A 22,394-nucleotide genomic window follows, 5' to 3' on the forward strand; every position below is an offset into this window, starting at 1 on the left:
CAGTTATCCTTAAGCTGCAGACCCAGGCTTGGCTTCCAGGAAATCACCCAACCCCCACTTTGGAAATATTGCCTCCTGCAGATACACACCAACGCCAAGTGCTGATTCCCTTGCTTCTTGGCTGTGTTACTCTGAACAAGATGCTTAACCTCTCTAAGTCTGAATGTTTTATTTGAATATGAAGTGGATGTAATGACATTTAAGGTAATGTAGACACAGGAGTGGGGATTAAATCAGATAAAGAGTATGAATCACTTATCTTAGTGAAGAGCTCAGTAAATGAAAATTCTTTGTTCTGTAGCCCCTTGAAGCTTTTCCCTGGCTTCATCTTCCCAAGACCTCTCCAACCCTTGTTTTCTTGCCAAATAAAAGGGGGTTTGGCTTTGTTTTGTTTTGTTGCCAGAAAGAAACAACTGGAGGTTGAGTAGCACAGAACAGCCATTTTTAGATTTGTGGGTGGAAAATTCCTCCTGTTCTTGGTCCTGAAGCCTAAGCCCTCCCTGGACTTCCTTCAGGTGGGCTCCCATTTAGGGAAGCAATACCCCAGTGTCTTGTGCTGGAGAAGAAGAGGGAAGGGGAAAAAAATGTAAAGAAGAAAAGCGTCTTTCCCATTTTTCTCCAATTTTTAAAATCTTTTCCTTCTCATTCCAACTTAAACTCAGGGAAATGACAGAGTTCTTTGGTCAAGAAGGTCCTAAAGGAGTCTTTGTCTGATGGTCACACTGTCCCAGACTCCAGAAGAGAATACGATGCCTTGCGGGTGTGGGAGGGAAACAGAATTAATGCTTGCTAGGACCCAGCTGCCTCCCAGCTCCCTGGCAGGTAGGTAGGGATCATTGTCCTGTTTGCACTGATAAAAAAAAACTGAATCTCAGAGAAAAGTCACACCCACCCTAGTCACATAGCCAGGAAGGGATAGAGTGCTTCCGAGATTTAACCCCACATCCCTAGGTGGCACAGCCAACCCCCTCTCCTCCAGGAAACTTCTGAGATGACTTGGATGGCCCCGGAGCTTGGGTGCCTCGAGAGCAGGCGCCGGCTGCCCCTACCCATTCCCTGCTTGGAGCTTCCCCTTCCATCTGGCTTGCAAGCTGTGTGTATTTGATTCTCCGCCTTGGAGCTCCCTCTTCACTAGGACAGCACTTAGCGTGTGTATTATCGTGGACTGTTTGCGGGCATCTCTCCCCCGCTTGCTTCTGAGAGTCTCGGATCTGAAAAGATCTTGAGAGTGTGAATCGGTGCATGTGTTATCTCACTCTCAATGGAGTATTTATTTGCTTCTCTCGCAGTGGAACAAAGAGGGGGAAAGAGAAACTCCAAAATTCTTAAACCTTTGTGTGCACTGAAGAGTGCCCGGCATGTTATAGCCCTACATACATGTTTGATGAATGAATAAGTGTGTGAAAAATACCTACCACAAAGAAACTTGGGGGCTGGATGCTGAGTTATGCCAGGAAAGAATATTTACCTAGGAGTTAGAAGTTTCATGATCTTTTTTAAAAAATATTTTTTAGTTGTAGATGGACACAATATCTTTATTTATTTATTCTTATGTGGTGCTGAGAATTGAACCCAGTGCCTCACCCGTGCTAGGCAAGTGCTCCACCACTGAGCCACAATCCCAGCCCCAGAAGTTTCATGCTCTTGCTATGTAACCTTGAGAGAACCTCTTCCCCTTTTAGGGCCTGTTTCCCCATCTGTACTAGATGAACTTTTCTATGTTATGCAAGTTTCATTGTCTTCCTTCATTCTTTCCCCCTAAAAACGAATACACGCACGCGCGCACACACACACACTCGCTATCAATCTCTAAAATAGCTGTTTCCCTTGGCATTCTCTCTCTCTTTCATTTCCTTGACCAGAGGCCCCATGAGCTTATTAACCTCTGTTGTCCATGTTCCTCAATATTCCTGCTTCAGTAAGACAGCAATAATGTCCTCTCAAATTCATTTTATCAAAGAGCAAGATCTGTTTTGTGAGCCAGTGTGTGCTGAACCTAAATGGAAAGTAGAAGTCATTTCCTGCTCACCCGCCCTGTAAATGCAGGGGTTCTGCCGGCTGCCTTTGCACCAATATGGAAAGAACATCTATCTTCACAAATGTAGGCGACACTATGGAGACAGCCTTTCAAGGGACAGGGTGAAAGCCTTCCATTCCAAAAGAAGTATGGAAGCCAAAAAATAAAAGTTTTCCTCCTAGAATGGGAACAAAGTCACACTCCAGGGTCACTTTCAACTCTACAATTCTAGACATTGAGATTCTTGCAATTGAAGATTCTGAAGTGTGAGTGAATATGTGTCATTGGTCAATTCTAAACTTCTGTTAATCCTAAAATATTCCGATTCTGTGATCTCATTTTTCTGTAAGACAAGAGCCCAGGATCAGAGGATTCTCAGCATCCACAGATTCAAGGCGAGAGCTTTGCAACCAATAGATGAGTCCGAAATGCCTGGGAATCTGGGGAGAAGATGCAAATTCCTGGGCTGCCATCTCAGATCCTTCCGTTTGCTTCATGTGGGATGAAGCCCAAGGATCTGCAATTTTTAACAAGTCCCCCACTCCAGTGGTTTGAGTAGGAGTGGGCCACTCTGACATATAATGCTGTGGGAAGCCTGTAATTCTGTGATTCTAAATGTGATTCTGAAATGGCCTTTTGCTTTTGATTCTAGTATTCTGCAAGTCTTTATTCTATTTCCATGTGCCTAAAGAAAGCCTTTTAAGGTGTAAAGACTAGCTTTCTGAGCATGTGTTTTACAGGGGGAGGAAAAAGGGGGCCAAGTACCTCAATGCCCCAATGAAGGGGCACTCAGCAAACCTTGATGCTGCATCGATGGTGCTGGAGCAAGTCCAGAGCTAAGGATCAGAAATGTGGGGCTTAGCTGGGTCTGGGGACCTGCTTGTCTGAAAAGTTCCCCATGGACAGGGACACCTGACCATGTCCTGAAGAGTTGGGAGGACTGAGGTTGGAGGAAGGGAGACAGAAGTCACAGTCCAGAGCTTCAAAAAGAACTAGAGGCGAGAGAGGAAAGATGTATCACCAAAACATCCTCCCTTTGATGGATAGCAGGGGGTACTGCAGACTGGTGTGCAGACATGAAAATGCAAGGTTTCAGGAAAGCTCCAGATGAGAGGGAGCCAACTGTGTGGGGATATCCCAGGGTACACTGCGTGGGCTGGAAGAGGACTGCTTTGACATGCTAATGAGTGCCTGGATCTGGGAGGGTGAGGATGGGATGAAGGATGCAGAGGACCTCTAAGGAGCTGGTAGGTGGATGCCGGGAGGGGAGCAGCTCTGAGTGGGGGCAAGGCTCTGGGATGGAGAGGGGCTCCCCAAGGAATCTCCACTCAGGCTCCATGCACCACCAGTGTTGAATCTGGAACCCTCTTTCTGAGAAGCAGAAATGGAGAATAGAAGGCCTTAGGATTTCTGCAACTTCCCAAACAGGCAAGAGCCAGCTTGTTGGTCACTCATGGCCCCTCTGGTGGGAAAAGAATGGAAAAAGAAGGGTTAGTCACTTCTAGTGACATATTTTGTCTGCATGCCTGCACAGCGGTGATGACATATTCCTGACTGCACATAGACACACCCACACACCTCTACTGCCCCACCCAGTGACAGTGACATATGTGCCAACACATTGTGACATACTTCTGCACTCTTACCTGCTGAAGATGACATAGGATTACACCATTTCATATCCATAACACCCTAACACTTGGGTCATCCCTAGTTGACAGCAACATTTAGACATACACCATTACACCGAAATAGTGGCATATCCCTAGAGCATTTGTACCTGGTACGGTCTATGGGGCCCTCTGTGGTTGTACAGTGCACAACCTGCACATCTTCTATATGTGGTGCCCTTGCCTTACACCCAAACCCCCTCACAATGCCATTGCCATATTCTGCTCTATCAAGGCATGTAGCTCTACACCATCACATTCCTTCACATCTGAAGGCATACTCCACCACACCCTGTCGGTCACATGGCCAGAGACCCACATCTGCACTACTGCACACGGATGGTGGCACACAGCACATGCATCACTCCACACGATGCTGGGTGGTCCCATGCTGGTAGCTGCACACACAGATGCACCACTGCACATGGATGGGTCTGCCTTCACACTGTGTCACTGCACATCAAAGGAGGCAGACTAGGAGCCTCACGGCACACTCTTGCAGTGATGGCACCCTCGCCATTGTTGACAAAAAAGAGGGAAGGCACTCATCAGATGAGCAAGGTGGCCTGGAACCCTTCTCTGAGCTCCACCCCCGCAGCTCTGTTTCTGCCTCTGGCATCTGGCCACCCTCTCAAATCAAGACCAATTCTCCCCCTCCCGGCTCAGGCTAGAATGCAGGATGTGGAATCCATCTCCCTGGACCAGCCGGAGAGCTCAGGATCAGCCCATGCTTCTTAGATTCCTCCTCATCTCCCACATCTTCCATCTGACTGAGGCAATTGCAAGGAAGAAATGGGCTGACCTTTGGACGGGTGCCCTATGAGAGTCATTCTCCCTGAACACCACATTTACAGTCTGTGATAGTTGTCATTCCTCACACATTGTTCCTCGATCCTCACACAAAGTTCTAACATTAGCTCTCTTAATCAGCTTCCTAGTGAACATTCAAGGCATACACATATCATTTTATGAATCTGTCTAAATCTGGCCCCAGGACTCATAAATAAAAGTAGAAATTCAGTGCCTGCCAGGATAAGACACCTTAAGCACAGCCACATCCATAATTTACTGAATGACTCTTAGAAGCTGTCCACAGAGCAGGCTCTGCAAGGGCCAGAGGCTGAGACTGTTGGCACTTTCACACACTCAGGCTCACTCAGGGTGAGCTGGATTAGCTATGCAGATGAAGGAAATGCTGGTAAACCACACAGACAGGAAGTCCCTGATCTGGGTGCAAATTCATGGCAGGTTGTGTGTGTGTGTGTGTGTGTGTGTGTGAGAGAGAGAGAGAGAGAGAGAGAGAGAGAGAGAGAGAGACAAAGAGACAGAAACTGAGACAGACAGAAAGGGGGAAACTCAAGAACGGGGACAACTATAAATGTCAATGTAAAAAAAAAATCTGCAGAGCAAAAGTAACATTTCCATAGGCTGTGGGATGTGTCAGACGAGAAGCAGCCCCATGTGGTGTAAGGACCACAGGAGTCAGTGTCAGGCAGGCCTGGCCTGGACTCCTGACTCTGCCAGAATTTATTTTCTCTCTCTGGGCTTTGACCTTCCCATCTTGAAAATAAGAGTGTATGTAAATTAAATAAGAAAATGTAATTTATGTAAAGCACCAAAGTTAGCATATGAGACATATTGGAAGCTCAGATTGTTGCTATGCTTAGTAGTGCTCTCACTAGGAAATGCTTATAATAGTTAACAACTTTTCTTCAGTAATAGTAGAGTATTTGGAAATCACATCCAGGCAGGTAACACTTAACAGAGAGCAAGTATTCATCTCTTTACCAGCTTTCTTCTATGTGAAGCATCAGTGCTATGATTTACTCCTGATTGTTCAATGGAATGAAGCCACCAAAACTTGACTGGGCTGTCCTAGTCATCAGCTAGACACAGTTCATGTCAGCCCAGGCAGTTTTTTATAGAAGCCCAGGTTCAAAGGAGCTTTAGTTGTCATGTGAACCAGCCGCTTACCCCAGTACCATCTTCCAGGGATGGTATCCCTGACCTCACAAGAGGCAGCTAAGCTATGGCTGGACAGCTCCAACTAATAAATGGTTCTTCCTCTTAGAACTTATCAACTTCCTTTACCTTTCCTCCACTGCCCTAATTCTATCTCTAACAGTGGCAGAAAGCAGTAACTCTCCTCGCTCTTTGCAATGGTTATTTATCCACTAAACAAGCATTTCTTTAGACCAATTTTGCTAGGCATCAAAGTAAGTGCTGGAATTATAAGGTAAGCAAGACTGGCCTTCCCTCATTTGACGTGACTTCCAGATGCCTACTGCAAACCACGTTCTTCCCAAGCTTAATATAATGGAGTTGACCAAAGTCCATCTTAAAATGTGGTGCCCACAACTGAGATTGGTATTTTCTGAAGTCTACTTTGGGTTTTTTAGCCCAACTTGGTCAAAGGCAATGCCAATTGTGGAAAAACTCCAATTATAACTAGAGTACTGTAGGCCAGGTCCCACTTAACTGAATATATTGTTGAATAAAATGGAGAAAAGAGGAAGAAATAGGGAAAGAGTAGGACTATAGCTCTTGAAATAATGTGATGTCAGATCTCTGTGCTCCTGGGGCATTAGTGGTGAGTCTAAGTCACTCTAATCAAACACCCGCCTTCCCCCATCCCTTGGTGTCTGATGCCCTAGGAAATGGGGAGGAAATATGGAATGAGACACTTTTCTGATTGCCCAACACAGTGCTAAACAGAGAAAAGGCCATAGGAAAGGGTCTTCCTTACACATAGCCCTTTAGCCCATTCAGAGAAAACAGAGGTGAGCTTCAGAAGATGCCTCTCCAGGTGAAGAGGTGGTTCCACAAATGCCCTCTGGCTTGTAGGGATCCCCAACTTTGAGACCTCTGCTGTGACTGTGTGCAAAGGAATAGATTCCACTTATTGGAATGGAATTACACCTCCTTTCTCTCCTGGATCCTGTTCTTCCACAGCTCCCTTCCTGGAAGGAAGCCATCCCCTTATAGAAGCAGAAGTCATTTCCACCGACAAAACCCGGATTGATGCATAAACTCCTGTAAATTTTTCAAAGGCCTGATGCAAGTCCCCTCCTCTCTGAAGCCATTTTCCTACATATCAGATTAAAGGAAGCAGTTGAAAGCCAAAAAATAGCAGGCAGAATGGAGAGGCTCATTAGGAAAGAATAATAAAACAAAAAGAGTGTGGGGGGGGCGGGGAGAGGAAAGGCTACTGTGGATGGGAACAGATATTGCCTTGCCTCTTGAAGCTTCATCCGTTTTGTTTCCTGGCCATAGGAGGAAAGGAAAACGGCCTTCTAGAATAACTTTGCCAGAGGATCCCTTTTTCTTCACAGGATATTAGATCAAAGAGGGATTGGTGAGTGACTCAGCTAAGGTCCACTGCAATTTTGCAGCAGTCTGATACCTCTCAGTCCACATCAGAGGGTTCCTGACTCTCTATGAGGCCCTTACTCACACTCCCCACCAATGGTTCTTGAGTTGTCATGTGACTGGACTATGGTGAGGGGCAGCAAAGAGGATCTTGGAGCTGCTAACAGGCAAGATGCAAGCGAACAGATGGAACAGTGGTGGCTGAAACAGGGATTCCTCTAGGGGCCGCAGGAGCCCTGAGGAGAGTGTGCCCATTCTTCCTGGAGGAACTAGGGAGGGCTTTCCCAAGGAGGTGACCTTGGAGCTCTGCTTTAAAAACACTTCCTCCACCCCTGCCCCCATTCACTGCCCCCTCTCCCAAAGCAACTAGTTCGTGGTCTTTGGAGCTGTGACCAGAACTTCTGTCTGCAGGGACTGGGGAAATGTGATGGGGGGGGCAGCTAAATGTAGAAGAGGAAGGGGATTTTTGAAGAGAGAAAAGAAGAGAGAATGGGAGATGAAGAGTGAGAGAGGGAAGGAGGGGAGGTGCAGAAGGAGATGGAGAATGGGAGATGGGGAGAGAGAGAGGGGAGAGAGGAGGGAGGGAGGAAAAGAGGGAGAGAGGAGGGAGAGAGGAGAGGAGAGGAGAGGAGAGGAGAGGAGAGGAGAGAGAGAGAGAGAGAGAGAGAGAGAGAGAGAGAGAGAGAGAGAGAGAGAGAGAGAGAGAATATGAATATTTGAATTTCCCATCTGAAAGGGTAGCGGCAGCACGTCAGGGCCTGGCTGAGGGGTGTGATTGGAGGGCGCCTTCGGCAGCCGCCCGCGGCAGGAGCCGGGCCCCAGCTCGCTCCGCGGAGTTACACGAGGCGGCGGCGGGAGCTGGAATAGCAGAAGGAACCGCCTGGTTGAGTGGGTCGGAGCCCTGCAGCGGCTTAGACGGTTGCAGAGACCGCCAGGTCGGTGCTGGCCGCGGGCCGGGAGGGCGGAGCCGGGCTGTGGGCAACAGGGTCCAGGCTCTCGCCTTGAGGCTTCAGGGCAGCCCGGGAAGCTGGAGAGTAAGTCTTTTGCCGGGGACGGCTCCCCAAGATTGCCGGGGCGCTGGAATGGGAGACTGCGCGGCGGCTGCGGGGACCCTCCAGAGCGCGCTCGCCGGGTGCTGAAAGGACAGCTCCCCGCGCAGCTCGCTGCGGGGAGGAAGTGCGGCAGCCGCGCACCGGGAGGGAGGCGGGAGCCCGGGAGCCCGAGACCCCCCGGCAGAAGCCTGAAATAGCCAGGACCGCCCCGAATACGAGAGACTCAAGTCTGAACCTAGAGAACTTTGAGCTCTCAGGGCTAGGGTCGGGGGACGTCGATCTAAGCTACTTCTTGCTTGCGGTTAACCCTGAGCCCGCCAGGGCCCTCTGCGCCCCGGAGAAGGGAGCCTCCCCCTGGGGTAGAGTTCGACCTCCCTAGTGAGTCAGAAGGTGGCGGGAGGGAGGCGGACAGACCGAAGGTGGAGGGGAGGAAAACCTAAACGTCGATTGTGGGTGGGGGACCAGGGGGACTCTTTGTCCTCTTCCCCCAGGCGCTGAGGTTGAGCAGCTCACCTCGGCTGTTGGGGTCAATGGGAACAGTCACTGCGTGCCCTCGCGCTCGTCTGCCCCACTCTGCCCCCTCCCTTAGCAAAGTTTGAGACCGGGCTGGGTCTTGGGGTTAAGCTTTTTGTGCTGGGGGAAGGATGCTCTCAGTGGCCAACTGAAACCTGCAGGGCAGAGCATCTGGGGATGTTGGTCTCCGAGAGGAGCTCCTGGGTTCCTGTCCTCTGGTGAGGGGATCGGGGAGCCCCCGCCTCTTCCGCTTTTCAGCCAGAGCCAGTTACCCACCCTCTCCCATCCTCCACTGCCCCTTCTCCTCCCCAATGCTTTTCCCTTCTAGGGTGGTGGGGTGGGGTGTGGTGGGGTGGGTGGGGGTGGGTGCGTAGAGGGATATCCCCTCTCTTCTGCTACCGCCATTAGCTTCGAGTCTCTTGCAGAATTGAGTTGCAGTGAATATAGCTCGAACTTGAGCCATAAAAACAGAAAAACAGCCACAAGGACAAACACTGCAGGTGACCGAGTCTGCCTGTCAGATGGTGGAGGGGAGAGTGTGCAGGTGGGGGGGGGGGGAGGCAGTCCCGAAAACCGCCTGGGGCTCAGATGGCCAAGCGTGAGCAGGTGCCTCCTCTGGCTGTCTCAGGCTGGGAGGAAGTCAGGGAGCGAAGCTGAAGACTTGCCCTGGGTGCTGGACGCACTGAAAGCTTAGAAACCTGGTGCTTACAGCAGCACCCCCTCCCCCGCCCCTTCTCTTCCTTCCCTCCTCCAGCCCAGAATCCACCACCACAACCACCACACCATCCTTCCCGCGTAGGGACAGACCAAGGCTTCCCGCAGAATCGCTAAGGAGCGCCTCCTGGCGTTCCGGCCCAAATCCTCAACTGCATGTAACCTCCTGGACCTCCCCATTCCTGGGGAGCATATGGCAAAATATCTACACATATGCCGGTAGACATGCTAACACAAACTTACATGAAGTCTAAGTTCAGAGTTACACATGCAGGTCATACTTTGAAGTGCACGCTCACACACTCGCTGACACAACATTAAATTCGACCCTGTATTTATCCTATAGGATTCTAGGATAAGATACAGATGTTGTATTGAGAGGAGATCAAAGAGGGAGGAAAGGGAAAGACACTAGACAGGTAGGGCAGTAGGTGGAGGAAGGCAATACTGCCCTAGAAAGTGCCATGGGTCTCAAGAGGAAGATACTATCACATCTTGAAAATCCAAGAAATTTTATGGAGTGACGTTTGAGAGTGATCTTTGAAAATTAATGCTGCTACTGCTGTTGATGTTGATGATGACAATGATTATGATAACTAATATTACTGAGCACATACTATGTTCCAGATACTGGGTTAAGCACTCTTTTTAGTGTTTGCATTATATCAATGCTCACAACAAGCCTTGAGCATAAGGATTAGTGTTTCCATTTTACACTGTAAAATGTATTTGCTCAAGGTCACTTAATAAGTGGTAGAACTAGGATTCCAACCAGTAGGATGAGGTTAAGAGGCTCCAAAGTTGATATCTACATGATATCTACAAATGTCCAGAGTTGTTTGGAAAGAATATGTGCTGTGGGGCCTGGCTGAAGCAGAGCCATGTTCAAGGGATGGGAAGTGAGAGGCAAAAAAGGTAGGTACTAGATTGTACAGGACTTGAAGGTCAGAACAAGGACTCTGATTGGCTTAACAAGGCCATGGGGAACCATTGCAGGTATGTTTGAATGAGATCTGCCCTTTAGGAAGATTAATTGGATAACCATGCAGAGGATGGATGAGAACAGGGAGAGAGACAGTTAGAGGTTATGTGCAAATCCAGAACCTCTAGGCCCTGAACCAAAGCATTAGCAGCAATAGGAAAGAGGAGGATGAGGATGCTGGGAGCATTGCAAAGCTACAGTCTCCGTGACTACACCCCAGTTGTACTCACCAAGCCCTGTTGTGATTTGCTGTGCAATGTCTACCCTCCCCAAACAACTGAATATTGTAAGATAAAGCACTGGGACACCCTCATTCTCTTCCACAGTCCTAGCATCCAAAACAGGATGTGGCAGAGTAGATACTCAAAGTATTCAGTATGAGTAAGTGAGTGAATGAACCAATGACTGACTCTGGCATCTTCAGTTAAAGCAATCGGAACAAAGAATGCTGGAGGCAAAAGATGGTTGGGTGGAGGAGGCAAGAATGAGATTGATTTCTGGACAGATTGAATTGGAGATGACACATATAATAACATGCAGTAGGGAGTTAAATATGCAGGTTTGGGAAAGAAAGATCAAAATCAGTGATAGATGAGACTCCCAGGGAGACAGTGGGGAGAGGAGGTATAGTGAGGAGGAGAAGAAGAGAGTTTGCTTCTAGAATGTCTACATAAAGGAAAGGAAAGAAGCCAGCAAATTTGAGAAAGACTCGTCTGAGAAGTAGAGTGAAGGCAGCAAGAGCACTGTGTCGTAGAATTGAGGAGAAGATGGAAGAAGACTGAAAAAAGTTGGAATGTAGCCATCATTAGCATCTGATACTATGGAGGGAAGGTGGAAGAGGGCTTTGAAAACACTCCTGCTCTGGCCTTTCGGGAGCTTCTTGGCCACTCTGATTAGGGCAGCTGGACTGATGCAGAATGGCAGATCTCTGGACTCACAGAGGGCTAGGGCTTGAGCAGAAGGTGAAGAAGTGGAGACCCCAAGTTTAGACCCCTTCATCAAAACATTAGAGGGCAGAGATCAAGGAAAATTCGGGGTTCAAGGAGGGAGTTGGAGAAGGAGGGGATAATTTGGAGAGGAGATTGAAGATGTAAGGAACAGGAACAGACGGATGAACCAAGGAGGAAGGTATAAAGAGAGAAAACCCAGAGCACACAAGTAAATGGATTGGCCTCAGCCAGAGGAGGAGACTCTGGGAGTTAGGAGAAGGGAGGTTGCAAGAGCTTACAACAGCTGAAGATTCATCATTTTGATAACTGCCACAATTTACTGAGCACTTCATTGCCAAACACATCCTGCAGGTTATTTTTAACCCTTCAAAGTAATAGTATAATCCTCGTTTTTTAATGAAGACCTAATATCCAAGAAATGAGATGAGTTCCTCTTACATAATTAGAAATGGAAGACTCTGGAGTCTGAATCAGTGAGCCTGACCTCAGAGCTGATATCCCCTGGCTGCCACAAGATGTGAAAGGAAAGTTACCTGCTGAGAGGGAGGGGTCGGGATCAGGTTGGGCCTTAAAAACTGGAGAGTTGGTTAGGGGAGTCTTAACAGAATAAACAAGAGACTGCCTAATTCAGAGGGCCACACTGGGATTGGGTGATGGGTTTTGAGGAAGACCCAAGAAGATGGCCCAAGTAATCCCAGAAGGCTAGGTAGCAGCCACCTTGAGCACTAAAGACATAAGCATTGAAAAGACTTGATCCTTGAGTAAACATGCTTTGCAAATTCAGTGTTTGCTGAATGAATGCATGAAAGCAGAGGTATCTGGAAAAAGAGATGGTTTGATGATGGATGACATGGTGAACTTGAATAGTGCCCTTAAAACACCCAGAGGGAAGTGTCCATGAGGTGTCCTTATTCATCACCTATTTCCCTACACACCCAATGCACACACACATGCACACCCCTCAGAATGTAATCTGCACGAAGGCAGGTTTCGTGTCTTGTTCACTGTTATATCCCCAATGCTTACCATATCAACTGGCACACAATAGAGGCTCAGCAAATGCTGGTTACATGAATAAAAATGGCAATCTAGAGCCCCGATAAGAAAGAGGTCTAGGTGCCATCAGTGCCAGTGGTCATTAAAGCCCCCAGAGGGGATGTGTTCTCCCAGAGAAAGGCTAAAAATGAAGAAAAGAGAGAGGGGGGGGTAGGTTGAGGTCAGAGTCCTGGGGAACAAGTTTATATAAGGACAGAAGGAAAAAGAGGAGTTGGTAAAAGAAAAAGAGCAAGGAGGAGGGAAGGGAGGAGCAGTAGGAGATGAAAAGGAGAAAGACCTAAGGCACAGAGCCAAGGCAGGGAGGGGTGTGGAGGTAGAGGTGAGAGGGGATTGAAGGTACACTGGGGAGGTCAGCAATTCAAAGGCAGCAGGAGTGCTCTAGCAGAAGCAAAGGAAAAGGGACTGGAGGATCCTCTGTTCCCGAAGAGAATTGCCAGAGACACACAACAAGTTGGGAATGAGGCTGGAACTAAAGCCCAGATGTCCTGCCTACCAACTTGAAACATCTCAAATTAGAGTCCTGCATCTTCCACCACCACCTGGTAATTCCTTGAGCTCCATGAAACACTAAGTAAAACTCAAGTGTTCCTGAAATCACTTCATTATTACACTGTTCCTTTCCTGTTCTTACAAATGAAGTCGTTTCTCAAGGCCCTAAAGTCCATCGAAAACATTTTGACTGAGCTGAGCAAACTCCAAACTCAGATTTCTGGGTCAAGGTGGGTTCACTTGCATTTCCTGGAAAGCATATTCCTTTTTTTTTTTGGCTTAAATATAGTCCCCATAAATATAGTGTCTGCAGTGGCTAACATTTTATGGGCTCCAGCTACACCCCAGGCATTTGACCAGGATTCTCTTTTCTCTTTCAGACATTACAAAGGCAGCCTTAATACTCCTCTGTCTTTCAGGGAACAAACTGAAGCTTTCCCAGGGAACCATAGCAGTGTTATAGCTAGGATTCTGAACCAATTGTGTTTGATGGATGCCAAAGTCCCTAGGGATTTTTTTTTCCTACTGTATCATGATATTCCCTTCCCAAAACAACCCATCAGGTGATTTGATCAAGTAGATAAGCTCTTGGACCCTCTGGTATGAAAAAACTCCAGTCTGCTAATATGATTTCTCATTCTGAAGGAAATGAGAAAAATCCATCAATGACTAACCAATGACTTTGAACCCAACCTGGCTATAACATGAAGCCTGGTTTCTCTGCCACCGTTTTCCAGGACTCTTTTTCCTCCTAAGAAACCCTAAAGCCCCCAAGGCTGTGTGAGATAAAAAGGTCTTGGGGAATAGACTGGCCTTAATTAATCATAAAGCCACATCACACTTTGGATAGCTCATCCATATCTCCATCCACACCTGAAAAGAGAATTTATTAGCTTTGTCTGTTAAAGAGTCCCTGAAACTGTGGTTAAAATAAAAAAGACTATCTCTGAGTTAGATCACTGGGGTTCATCTCAGGAATGTGGGGGACATATGGTAAGAAGGAAGCCAAGGGTGAAGCCTTCAAGTCCTTTGCCCACACCGACCATTGGAATAGTTCCACTTTTACATAATTTGCATATTGCAATTCCCATTAAGATTTTATTTGGAGAAAATCTTTTAAGGCAAAAAGAAAAACAGTAAAAAATAATAATAAAAATGAAAGTTGGTGATTTAGGGAGAAGGGAAGAAGGACTAACATTAGCAGAATGCCTACAAGGACCATGCTAGGTACTTTAAAGGCCCTAAGCCCCAAGAAGATTATAATGTCTCCAATGCCTTAGTGTGTAATTCAAACTAAAAATCAATATTAAGCTACAAAATATTTAAAAAACTTACATGCATGCTGCAATAAAAAATAACTTTTTTCCATTTGTCTAATTTCCAAAGTCTCGGCATATTCATCCAAGCCAGCTGTCCCCATTTTTCCATGCCCCTCTGATTTGCTGGGGCCATAAGCAGATGCTCATTCATTTTTATGGGTTGATCCAATGGCCTGGGCTGGATTCTCTCCAATCTCCACAGTAACCTGAGAAAGAAAACATTGCCATTTCTGTCTCACAGAAGAGCAAACTGGGGGCTTAAGGAAGCTAAGTAACTTGCTGAATGTCACATAAGGAGGCATGAAAATGCACCCTGCACCAAATTCCAAGTTCGTTCCAGTATTCCTGGTTTCAATCAAATTAGAACAACATGGTAAAGATGATGGCTTTAAAATAGGAAGCAGAAGCTTTTTCCGGAAATAGCCCCTTTCCACCTCCTCTCCCTTCCTACCAGGGCGTTGCCTTGGCCTAAGACCAGTGGGTGCTCAAGTGTGAACAAGGGTAAAGTTGCCTTATGTCAAAGTCCACCCCACTGCCTGGGCAGAGGCCTCTCCCATCTGACTCGCAGTTTCTCTCTTGCAGGTTGAAACATCTCCCCAGGCCAGGCCAGGCAAGGGCTCTGCATGCGAATTCAGCCCTTGGTTAGGGCACATTAACCAGAGCCGGCAGCATGGACTTCGTCATGAAGCAGGCCCTCGGAGGTGAGACCCGCTTCACCTTCCCTGACCCACAGCACACTCCTGACCCGGTCCTGGCCTAAGTGGGAGGGGACCTCAGCTCACTTAGCCCCTCTCTCCTCAACCCTGTCTCCCAATCTACCACGTCTCTTCTCTTCCCACCCCCTTACAGGGGCCACCAAGGACATGGGGAAGATGCTGGGGGGAGAGGAGGAAAAGGACCCCGATGCACAGAAGAAGGAGGAGGAGCGACAGGAGGCCCTGAGGCAGCAGGAGGAAGAGCGCAAGGCCAAACATGCGCGCATGGAGGCTGAGCGCGAGAAGGTCCGGCAGCAGATCCGCGACAAGGTCAGCACCACCTGGAAGGGTAGAGGGCAGAGAGGGCAATAGGGCTCCAACCTCCAGTTCCCCTCAATCCTGTGCTTTTATCTTAGACCTTGTTCCTCCCTGAGCCTCACTCTTCTCATCAGAAAAAAATGGGTGTCAAAGAGATGCCTCCTTCAACAAATCCTTATGGAGATTAGATAAGATAATGCACGTAGCAAGTGCGACAGGCCCCACAATATCTTATGCAAGACCCTCCGAGTCAAAACTGCGTGGAGTTGAGAATTTGTAGATATTAGAGAGAATACTATAGTACCCTGAACATCTGACAGTGTTGTTAGGTAGCACTTTCGGTGAATCTGGGTCTGTGTGCCAAACAGTTGGTGCCTGTCTGGGAGCACATGCAACAAATCAAGACTGTAAGTAATCTTCCTTGGTTCAAGCTGGGTGTTGTCACCGAAATTTAGCTCCAAACATACAGGAAAACTTTTCAGTGTTTAGATCTTTGGGGATTTCAAAAGAGCCAGAATTTATTATCTGTAGGTCTGAATTATAAAGGGAAGCCCAAGCACAGTCTCTCTTTTATTAATTATCTACACTCTGAAGACCAGGCACAGTCCTACAGAGAAAGCACCCTTAGTCCCACTTTATAGATAAGGAGATTGAGGCTTAGGAGTGTTCATGAGCATGTCAACCTATCTGCATGATCTGGAGATTCAGCTCTCTCCTGTGTCCTGCCCGCCTTCTTCATACTCCTTTCTGCCTTTCTTCCCAGTATGGGCTGAAGAAGAAGGAGGAGAAAGAGGCAGAGGAGAAGGCAGCGCTCGAACAGCCCTGTGAGGGGAGCCTGACCCGGCCCAAGAAGGCTATCCCTGCAGGCTGCGGGGATGAGGACGAGGAGGAAGAAGAGAGCATCCTGGACACGGTGCTCAAATACCTGCCTGGACCACTGCAAGACATGTTCAAGAAGTAACCAGCCCTCCTGCCCCATTCCCTCTCCACTTGTTACTTTTTAATTTTATTTTAATTTATTTTGTTCTTTCTTTTCTTTTTATTCAGTTAAGTCTCAATTCTGAAGGGGAAAACCTCAGTTGGCCTCTGCCCCCTTTCCCTGGCCAGGGGCTCCTCCCCCTCAGCCCTCCCTTATACCCACCTTCATCCCAGGGTAGCCATTCCCATTCTACTCCCAAACAGCTTGGAGAAAAAAAAAAAAAAAGGATTGACAGCTTTTCTCCAGCAGGGGGCGTTGAACCCAGGGCCAAAGGCACTGGGTGGCCCCCTCTGGAAGCCTAAGTTCTATGTTAGTGTGGTAACCCCCATACATTCCTTCCTGCTCCCCACTGCCAGGAGGACCACTGTCCCCAGCCAGCCAAAGTAATGACACATTCCAGCCCTGCCCAGCATGCTGATCTTTGGCTTCTGATACCTCAGTGGGCCTCATGGTCAGGGCAGGGCCACTGAGTGGCCTGGCTCTGAGGAAGGGAATCAGGGTAAGCCTGTTCCATAAGGTCCTAGCCTGAGAGGGCTTGGGTCTGGCCAGGCTAGGGTCTGGGCAGGAGGTTGAAACTCTTCTCCCCTCTTCCTGGTGACACCCAGCCCAGGAGCACACCCTTCCCCAAACCCCTCCCGGAGAGGCATGGCCCCTGCCAAGCTGGTCCCTCTAAACAGATCCTCTTTGGACTTCAGCACATCTGTAGAGGAGCCCCAGGGTAGGGCAACCCCTTTTCCCCTCACCCCACTTAGGTCCTGGGACCCCACTGCCAGGCTGGACCCAGCTTGCCCAGCCAAGGGGCTGCCCAGGCCCACAGAAAACACTTGGAGCCATTGGGCAGTGATGGTCTATGCCATGGGAACCCCCACATTGGTGTGGCCAAGCTGCCCCCATTCCTATCCATCCCTCTTCCCCATTTTGTCCTGTCCATGTGCTTCCAGGGCCCCATGGTCCCCAGGAGGACCCTTCCCGGCCAAAGCCCCAAGCCACTGGGGAGAAGCCAATTCCCACTTGATAGAAGGCATCTATCTGTCCATTCATCCTATTGGCCAAGAACAAACTCTTCTCTGGGATGTATGGGACTGGCATTTGTCCCCCAATTACCCCCTCCCAGATTATCAAGGCTTCCCATTCAGTCAGTTGTATGAGAATGGGTTGAGAGAGGAGGGGGGAAAGCAAATGAGGGAGGAAAGTGCGAGTCCATTGTGATACTGCGTGGCTGAGACTGTGTAGCAGCGATTGTGTGTCCGGAGACTTTATGCATATATGTACAGTTAGAGTGAGGTGAGTCTTGAGAATGCGTGTGTGTTAGTAATCAAATCTCTCTTTTAGAGACTGTAGGTTAGGCAGCCTTGTGTATGCGTGCTTGTTTGAGGTGATGTATTTGAGTCACGATTATGTGTGATAACCATCTCATGTGTTTAAGATTGCATGTGTTAGCTTGAATATGCATGAGTTTTCAAAATGGCATTGTGTGTCCGGAGTGATAGATTCATGGTTGATGTAGAAGTGTGTGTTTGAGACAAGTGTCAGACATAGTAAGACTGTTGTGCACGCGTGTAGGGGCCTGAAAAGGCAGTTGTGTGCATGGATGTGTGCTTGGAGAGAAGGAACGTGGGGAAGACGCCCCCTCCAAGCCCTGAGACCCTTGGTCACAGATGGCTACATCCAACAGGAGACCTTGTCCTTGGCCTAGAGTCCTCTCACCCTTGGAGGGTTCCTGTCTGAGGTTCCCAGAATTCCACTGGGACAGACCCAGACAGTGCCCCAGGAAGCCATGCTAGCCCCCTACCGGGGCCTATCCCAAAAGCAGGGGCCAGGGAGGGGGCGACTTGCCTGCCCCTGAAGCCCCTGTCCCATTGGCCCCAGTTTGCATTCTGCGGGTTTTCCATTTTAGTGGATTTATGCTTTTATTTCAGAGAGACAGGAGTCTTCTCTGTCCGTTTCCAATAGTTAAAGCCATATCAGTTAGACTGCAATACTTTAAAGATGAGACAAAACAATCCATATGTTTAGGGAACCAGAACAATCCCCTGGTCTGTCCCTTCTCTGGGGAGCAGGGCCTCGGCACCTCCAGCTCCCTGGACTTTCCATCCACCCCCGCCCCCGCCCCCTCCCCTTGTGCCCCTCTGTGGGTCCCCCCAGGGGACCATTGTCTGTCCGTGCCTGTGTCTGTGATGGGGAGCCACCTCGCACCCCTGTTGTCTGCTTGTCTGTTTGTGTCTTTTACCCAGGCAGGATGGTCATTCTCAAGAGGCCTGGGGTCTCAGACCAGAGACAGACAGGACCCAGTTCAGGGGCCCCAGGCCTCCCTAAATCCTGTGTGAGTCCCACTTGGACATAGGTGTGGATACCAGTGTTGAGAGAGGTCTCCCCATTGACAGGGACCCTCAGACCTTGAAGCTAATGCCAGGGCACAAGGTGATGCAGATGAGCAGGGGACCCAGCCATACAAGATGTCCTAGGTGCACCTGAGGGACCCCAGGTCCTCAGATGGTGTCCCTGGTGGTCTCCACAGCCCCTCTGGATCCCCAGGGTGGGCTCAGGGCTTCTCAGCTCCACCTCGGTGCCCTCCAGGCTGGGCTGGCTTAGTCTGGGTGCACCTCCCAGGCTCTTCCACTCTGCTCCCGGGCAGCAGGACTTGAGGTCTTTCTGGAGGCAGGGGTCAGGGAGAGAGTTTCTGCCTGGCACGCACCTGGCTCTAGCCACTGCCAAGTGACCACTGTCGGGTCCAGGGGATAGAGTGACTCTCATTTCTGACAAAGACTTGACTGTGGGTAGAAGCCAATGGGTGGCCCAGAAAGGATGTCTGTCCAACCCACTAGTTGGGGTGGGGGGACAAAATATGCATGGGGTGTTGCAGCAGGGGAAGGGAGGGTCACATAACATACCTGCAATGGGAGATGTGTGTGACCCACTTGATAGAAGGAACATGAGTGTGTCATACAGAAATGGGGCAGTGTAACACACTGCGTGGGGAAGGCCCCAGAATTCAGCACACATACATGACACCCAGGGAGACTAGGGAAGCGCAATCATTGGTAGGTGGTGAAAATGGACTGAGGTCAAGGGAGCATGCATGTGCTTGCAGGGAAGGCAGCCCAGGCTCCTGTGGTCTGGGATTTACCACCAGGGAGAAGGAAAAGGGCTTCTCTGGATCTCCCCAGGCTGAGCTCTGGTGATGGACCAGGATTTCCAAATGAGGATGTCCCCTACTCTGCGCACAAAAGTGCCCGGAAGTTGTGTCCTTAACTGCAAAGCTTCACGAGGTGCTCCTTCAAATAGAAGCAGGAAGCTGAGAGGCCACCGAGGTGTATAAGACAAAGAGAAGCATTGCAGCCCAGGACCCTTCATAGGTGGTTCAGCCAGTTGGCAAAGCAGCAGTGGCTAGAGGGACATGGGGAGACTCTCCAGCCCTAAGAGCCCCCAAACACCCAGCTGTCAGGAGTTCCCAGCCCAACAGCCCACCTGTTCCATCCACAGGCTCCTGACTGCACAGGGAGGCTGGGAGTCAGACCGACTCCAATGGGGGATGTCTCCCAGGTCTTAAGACCTGCCTCCCACCAAATGTCCCTGGCTCCAGTCCCCACTCCTGTTGCCCTATCCTCTTCACTGGGGAGAGAATGGGAGGTGCTCATTGCTGGCCCTGGGGTGCGGGTGAGGAGTCCTACTGAGACCCAGGTGAGATGGACCATCCTGCTCACGCGGGGGAACCCCTTTCCTACATTTGTGCTGTGTCCTTGTTGCTCTGCTTCTTTTAAATGTGTCAGTGCCTAGGGGGAGGGGAGGGCCACTCCCTCATGCCCCCTTGAACCTGACCAAAAGCCATGGCTGTTGCTCCCCCTTTGTATGATGCAAATGCTAAGATGTACAAAACCAACCATGACCAAGAAAGAAAAAGACCTTGTACAGCAACAATGTGTCTGTCTATCTGCTCTGTCCATCAGCACCACCAGAATTAAACAGAGGCACTGACTCACCATTAAGGAGAGACAGCCCACAGAGCTCTAGAGGCCCCAGAAAAATCTTCCATTTAACCCATCTTCTGGCAAGGACATGATGGAAATGACTCCAGAAATCAACTGAGACCAGTTGGGGCTGGCCCCAGAGTTCCAGGATTACTCACCACCTTATGGCAACTCTAAACCCCAGAGGCCAGGTGGTCAGGCTGACCCCCATATCCCAACTCTCAGCACCACCACCCCCCCAAGCTCCTCAGGGTATGTCATTCTGAGAATATCACAAAGTTTCAGGTAGGCACAGATCTATAAATCAGTCATTCCACCAACATTGACGGAGCCCCTACTCTTTGCCAGGCCATGGGTAAGAAGCTGGAGACCTACAGAGAGGGCTCTACTCAGCATTCCTCCTGGACACAGACACTTCCCAGGTCTTTTTGAGGAGTCAGGACCAGACCAGAGACCCCCTCCACTCTCACACTCCCTCCAGTACCTCACCTGAAATTCTCAGCACTTCCCATTGCCAAGCACGGGGTCTCCCACCTCCTGGCTACCCTCTTCCCTCCCACTCATCCTATCCCCATCTCCCAGCCCCTCCTAGAAGACTTACCAAAATGCATTCCCTGCACAACACCTTCCTATGCCTTGATATCTGCCTACAGGATAACATCTAAATGGTCAAAATGTTCCTGGGTGATGACCCCAACCTAGGTCAAACCTTCACCCACCTCGATTTCAAGTGCCCTCAGTCACCACACATACCATGCTGTATTGTGCTTGCATACCCTATCCCCTGTGCCCTGGATGAATGACACCGCCCCTTCCTTGGTATACTCCTCAGACTTCTCAAGATCCAGCTCAAATATCATCTCCTCTGGGAGGTCCACCCTGATACAGTTTCTTGTCCCCAGAGCAGAGTCTTGCTGCATTTACGTAACACAGAGCATCACAGCTGAGTGTTCTGGGTCACACTCTACCACAGAAGGATGATCTTGAACAAGTCACTTAACCTCTCTGAGTGTTTGCTCACAGGTAAAATAGTATGACAACAGTTCCTCTGAGCTCCATGGCTGTTGGGAGAAGTAAACGGGGCCCTGCATACACATTCTTATCACTGAGTGCCAAGCGTTCTGTGCATGGCACTTTGCAAATTCCACTGTAAGTTGTATCACTGCGCATGTCTCCCTAACTTAAGAGCTCTATATGGGCAACACATACTTATTATCTCTCAATTTCTGGGTGTTAGGGAGGCTGGGCACAAGTTTAGCTGGGTCCTTTGCTTCAGGTCTCTCAAGAAGCTGCAGTGGCAAGGTGCAGACCAGGATTGGGGTCTCATTGGAAGGTTCAGCTGAGCCTTCCAGACTCATGTGGATGCTGGCAGGATCCAGTTCCTATTAGACTGATGGCCGGAGACCATCCTCCGATTCCCTGCCACATGGCTCTTCCATTGATACAGTTCACAGAATGCTAGCCTGATTTGAGGCATGCAAGCCAAGAAGGCAATAAAGAGTCTGCTAGCAACCTAGAAGCCGCAATGCTACATAACCTAATTGTGGAAGTGATATTCCATTACCTTTGCCATTTCTTATTGGTTAGAAGAAAGTCACAGGTCCCGCCCACACCTATAGGAAGGCGATTACACAAGAGTGTGAATACCATGGTGTGGGATCACTGAGAGTCTCAGAAACTGCCTACAACAGAAACAGCCAAAAGTCTCCCTTCCCTACAAACTGTTAGAGTTGAGCAGGGCCTCAGAGAAGCCACAGTTCCAATCCTCTTCAGCCACAGGGTCCCAAATGATAAAGGAATGGGTCAGCACAGGGGCAGTGGCCAATGGCAGTTTCCCCCAGGACTCCTGCCAAACTAAGGTCATTCTCTGAGCCACTGGCTGTCTCCAAGGCCTGTCAAGGCTGAAGACTGGAGAGAAAGACAACAGCAGGGATTTGGGTTTCCCTGGGAGTCCATCTGTGCGTTGCCCAGCACCCTAGACACGAGCTCCTGAAACCCAGATCCTTCCTTAGTAAACAACTCCCTCTCCTCTCAGTAAACAATTCCCCTGTCCTCTCCTTTCCACCAGATCCCAGTGTGCCTGTGCCCTGTGCCCTGTGCCCTGTTCCCTGGTGGGTAAATACCAGCACCCCTGGGTTTTAATCCTGAAATCCTTATTCTAGGAATCTTAATCCTCTCTGTTGAAGAATTACTCACAGAGCTTCTACCACATGCTCAGCAATGTCCTGTGCACCAAGAATACAAATCACCCAGCCCCCTCCATCCAGCATGGGACACCAGTCAACCGGGTGCTTGGTAAAGGC

General features: G+C 49.2%; 1 protein-coding gene across 2 annotated transcripts in view; it reads left to right on the forward strand.

Annotated features, from left to right (window-relative positions):
- The window catches only part of Cplx2 (complexin 2), an 83,219-nt gene extending 63,206 nt beyond the window's left edge, over positions 1–20,013 (forward strand). For both annotated transcript variants that reach the window (XM_076856567.2, XM_076856568.2), the window contains 3 exons: positions 14,714–14,832; positions 14,981–15,156; positions 15,908–20,013. In XM_076856567.2, coding sequence (XP_076712682.1) covers positions 14,802–14,832; positions 14,981–15,156; positions 15,908–16,105 — 405 coding nt within the window. In that variant the 5' untranslated portion in view covers positions 14,714–14,801 and the 3' untranslated portion in view covers positions 16,106–20,013. The remainder of the gene's footprint in view (positions 1–14,713; positions 14,833–14,980; positions 15,157–15,907) is intronic.
- The last annotated feature ends 2,381 nt before the right edge of the window (positions 20,014–22,394 follow it).

This window comes from Callospermophilus lateralis, chromosome 5, assembly GCF_048772815.1.
Source record: "Callospermophilus lateralis isolate mCalLat2 chromosome 5, mCalLat2.hap1, whole genome shotgun sequence".
In the NCBI taxonomy this organism is placed as follows: domain Eukaryota; kingdom Metazoa; phylum Chordata; class Mammalia; order Rodentia; family Sciuridae; genus Callospermophilus; species Callospermophilus lateralis.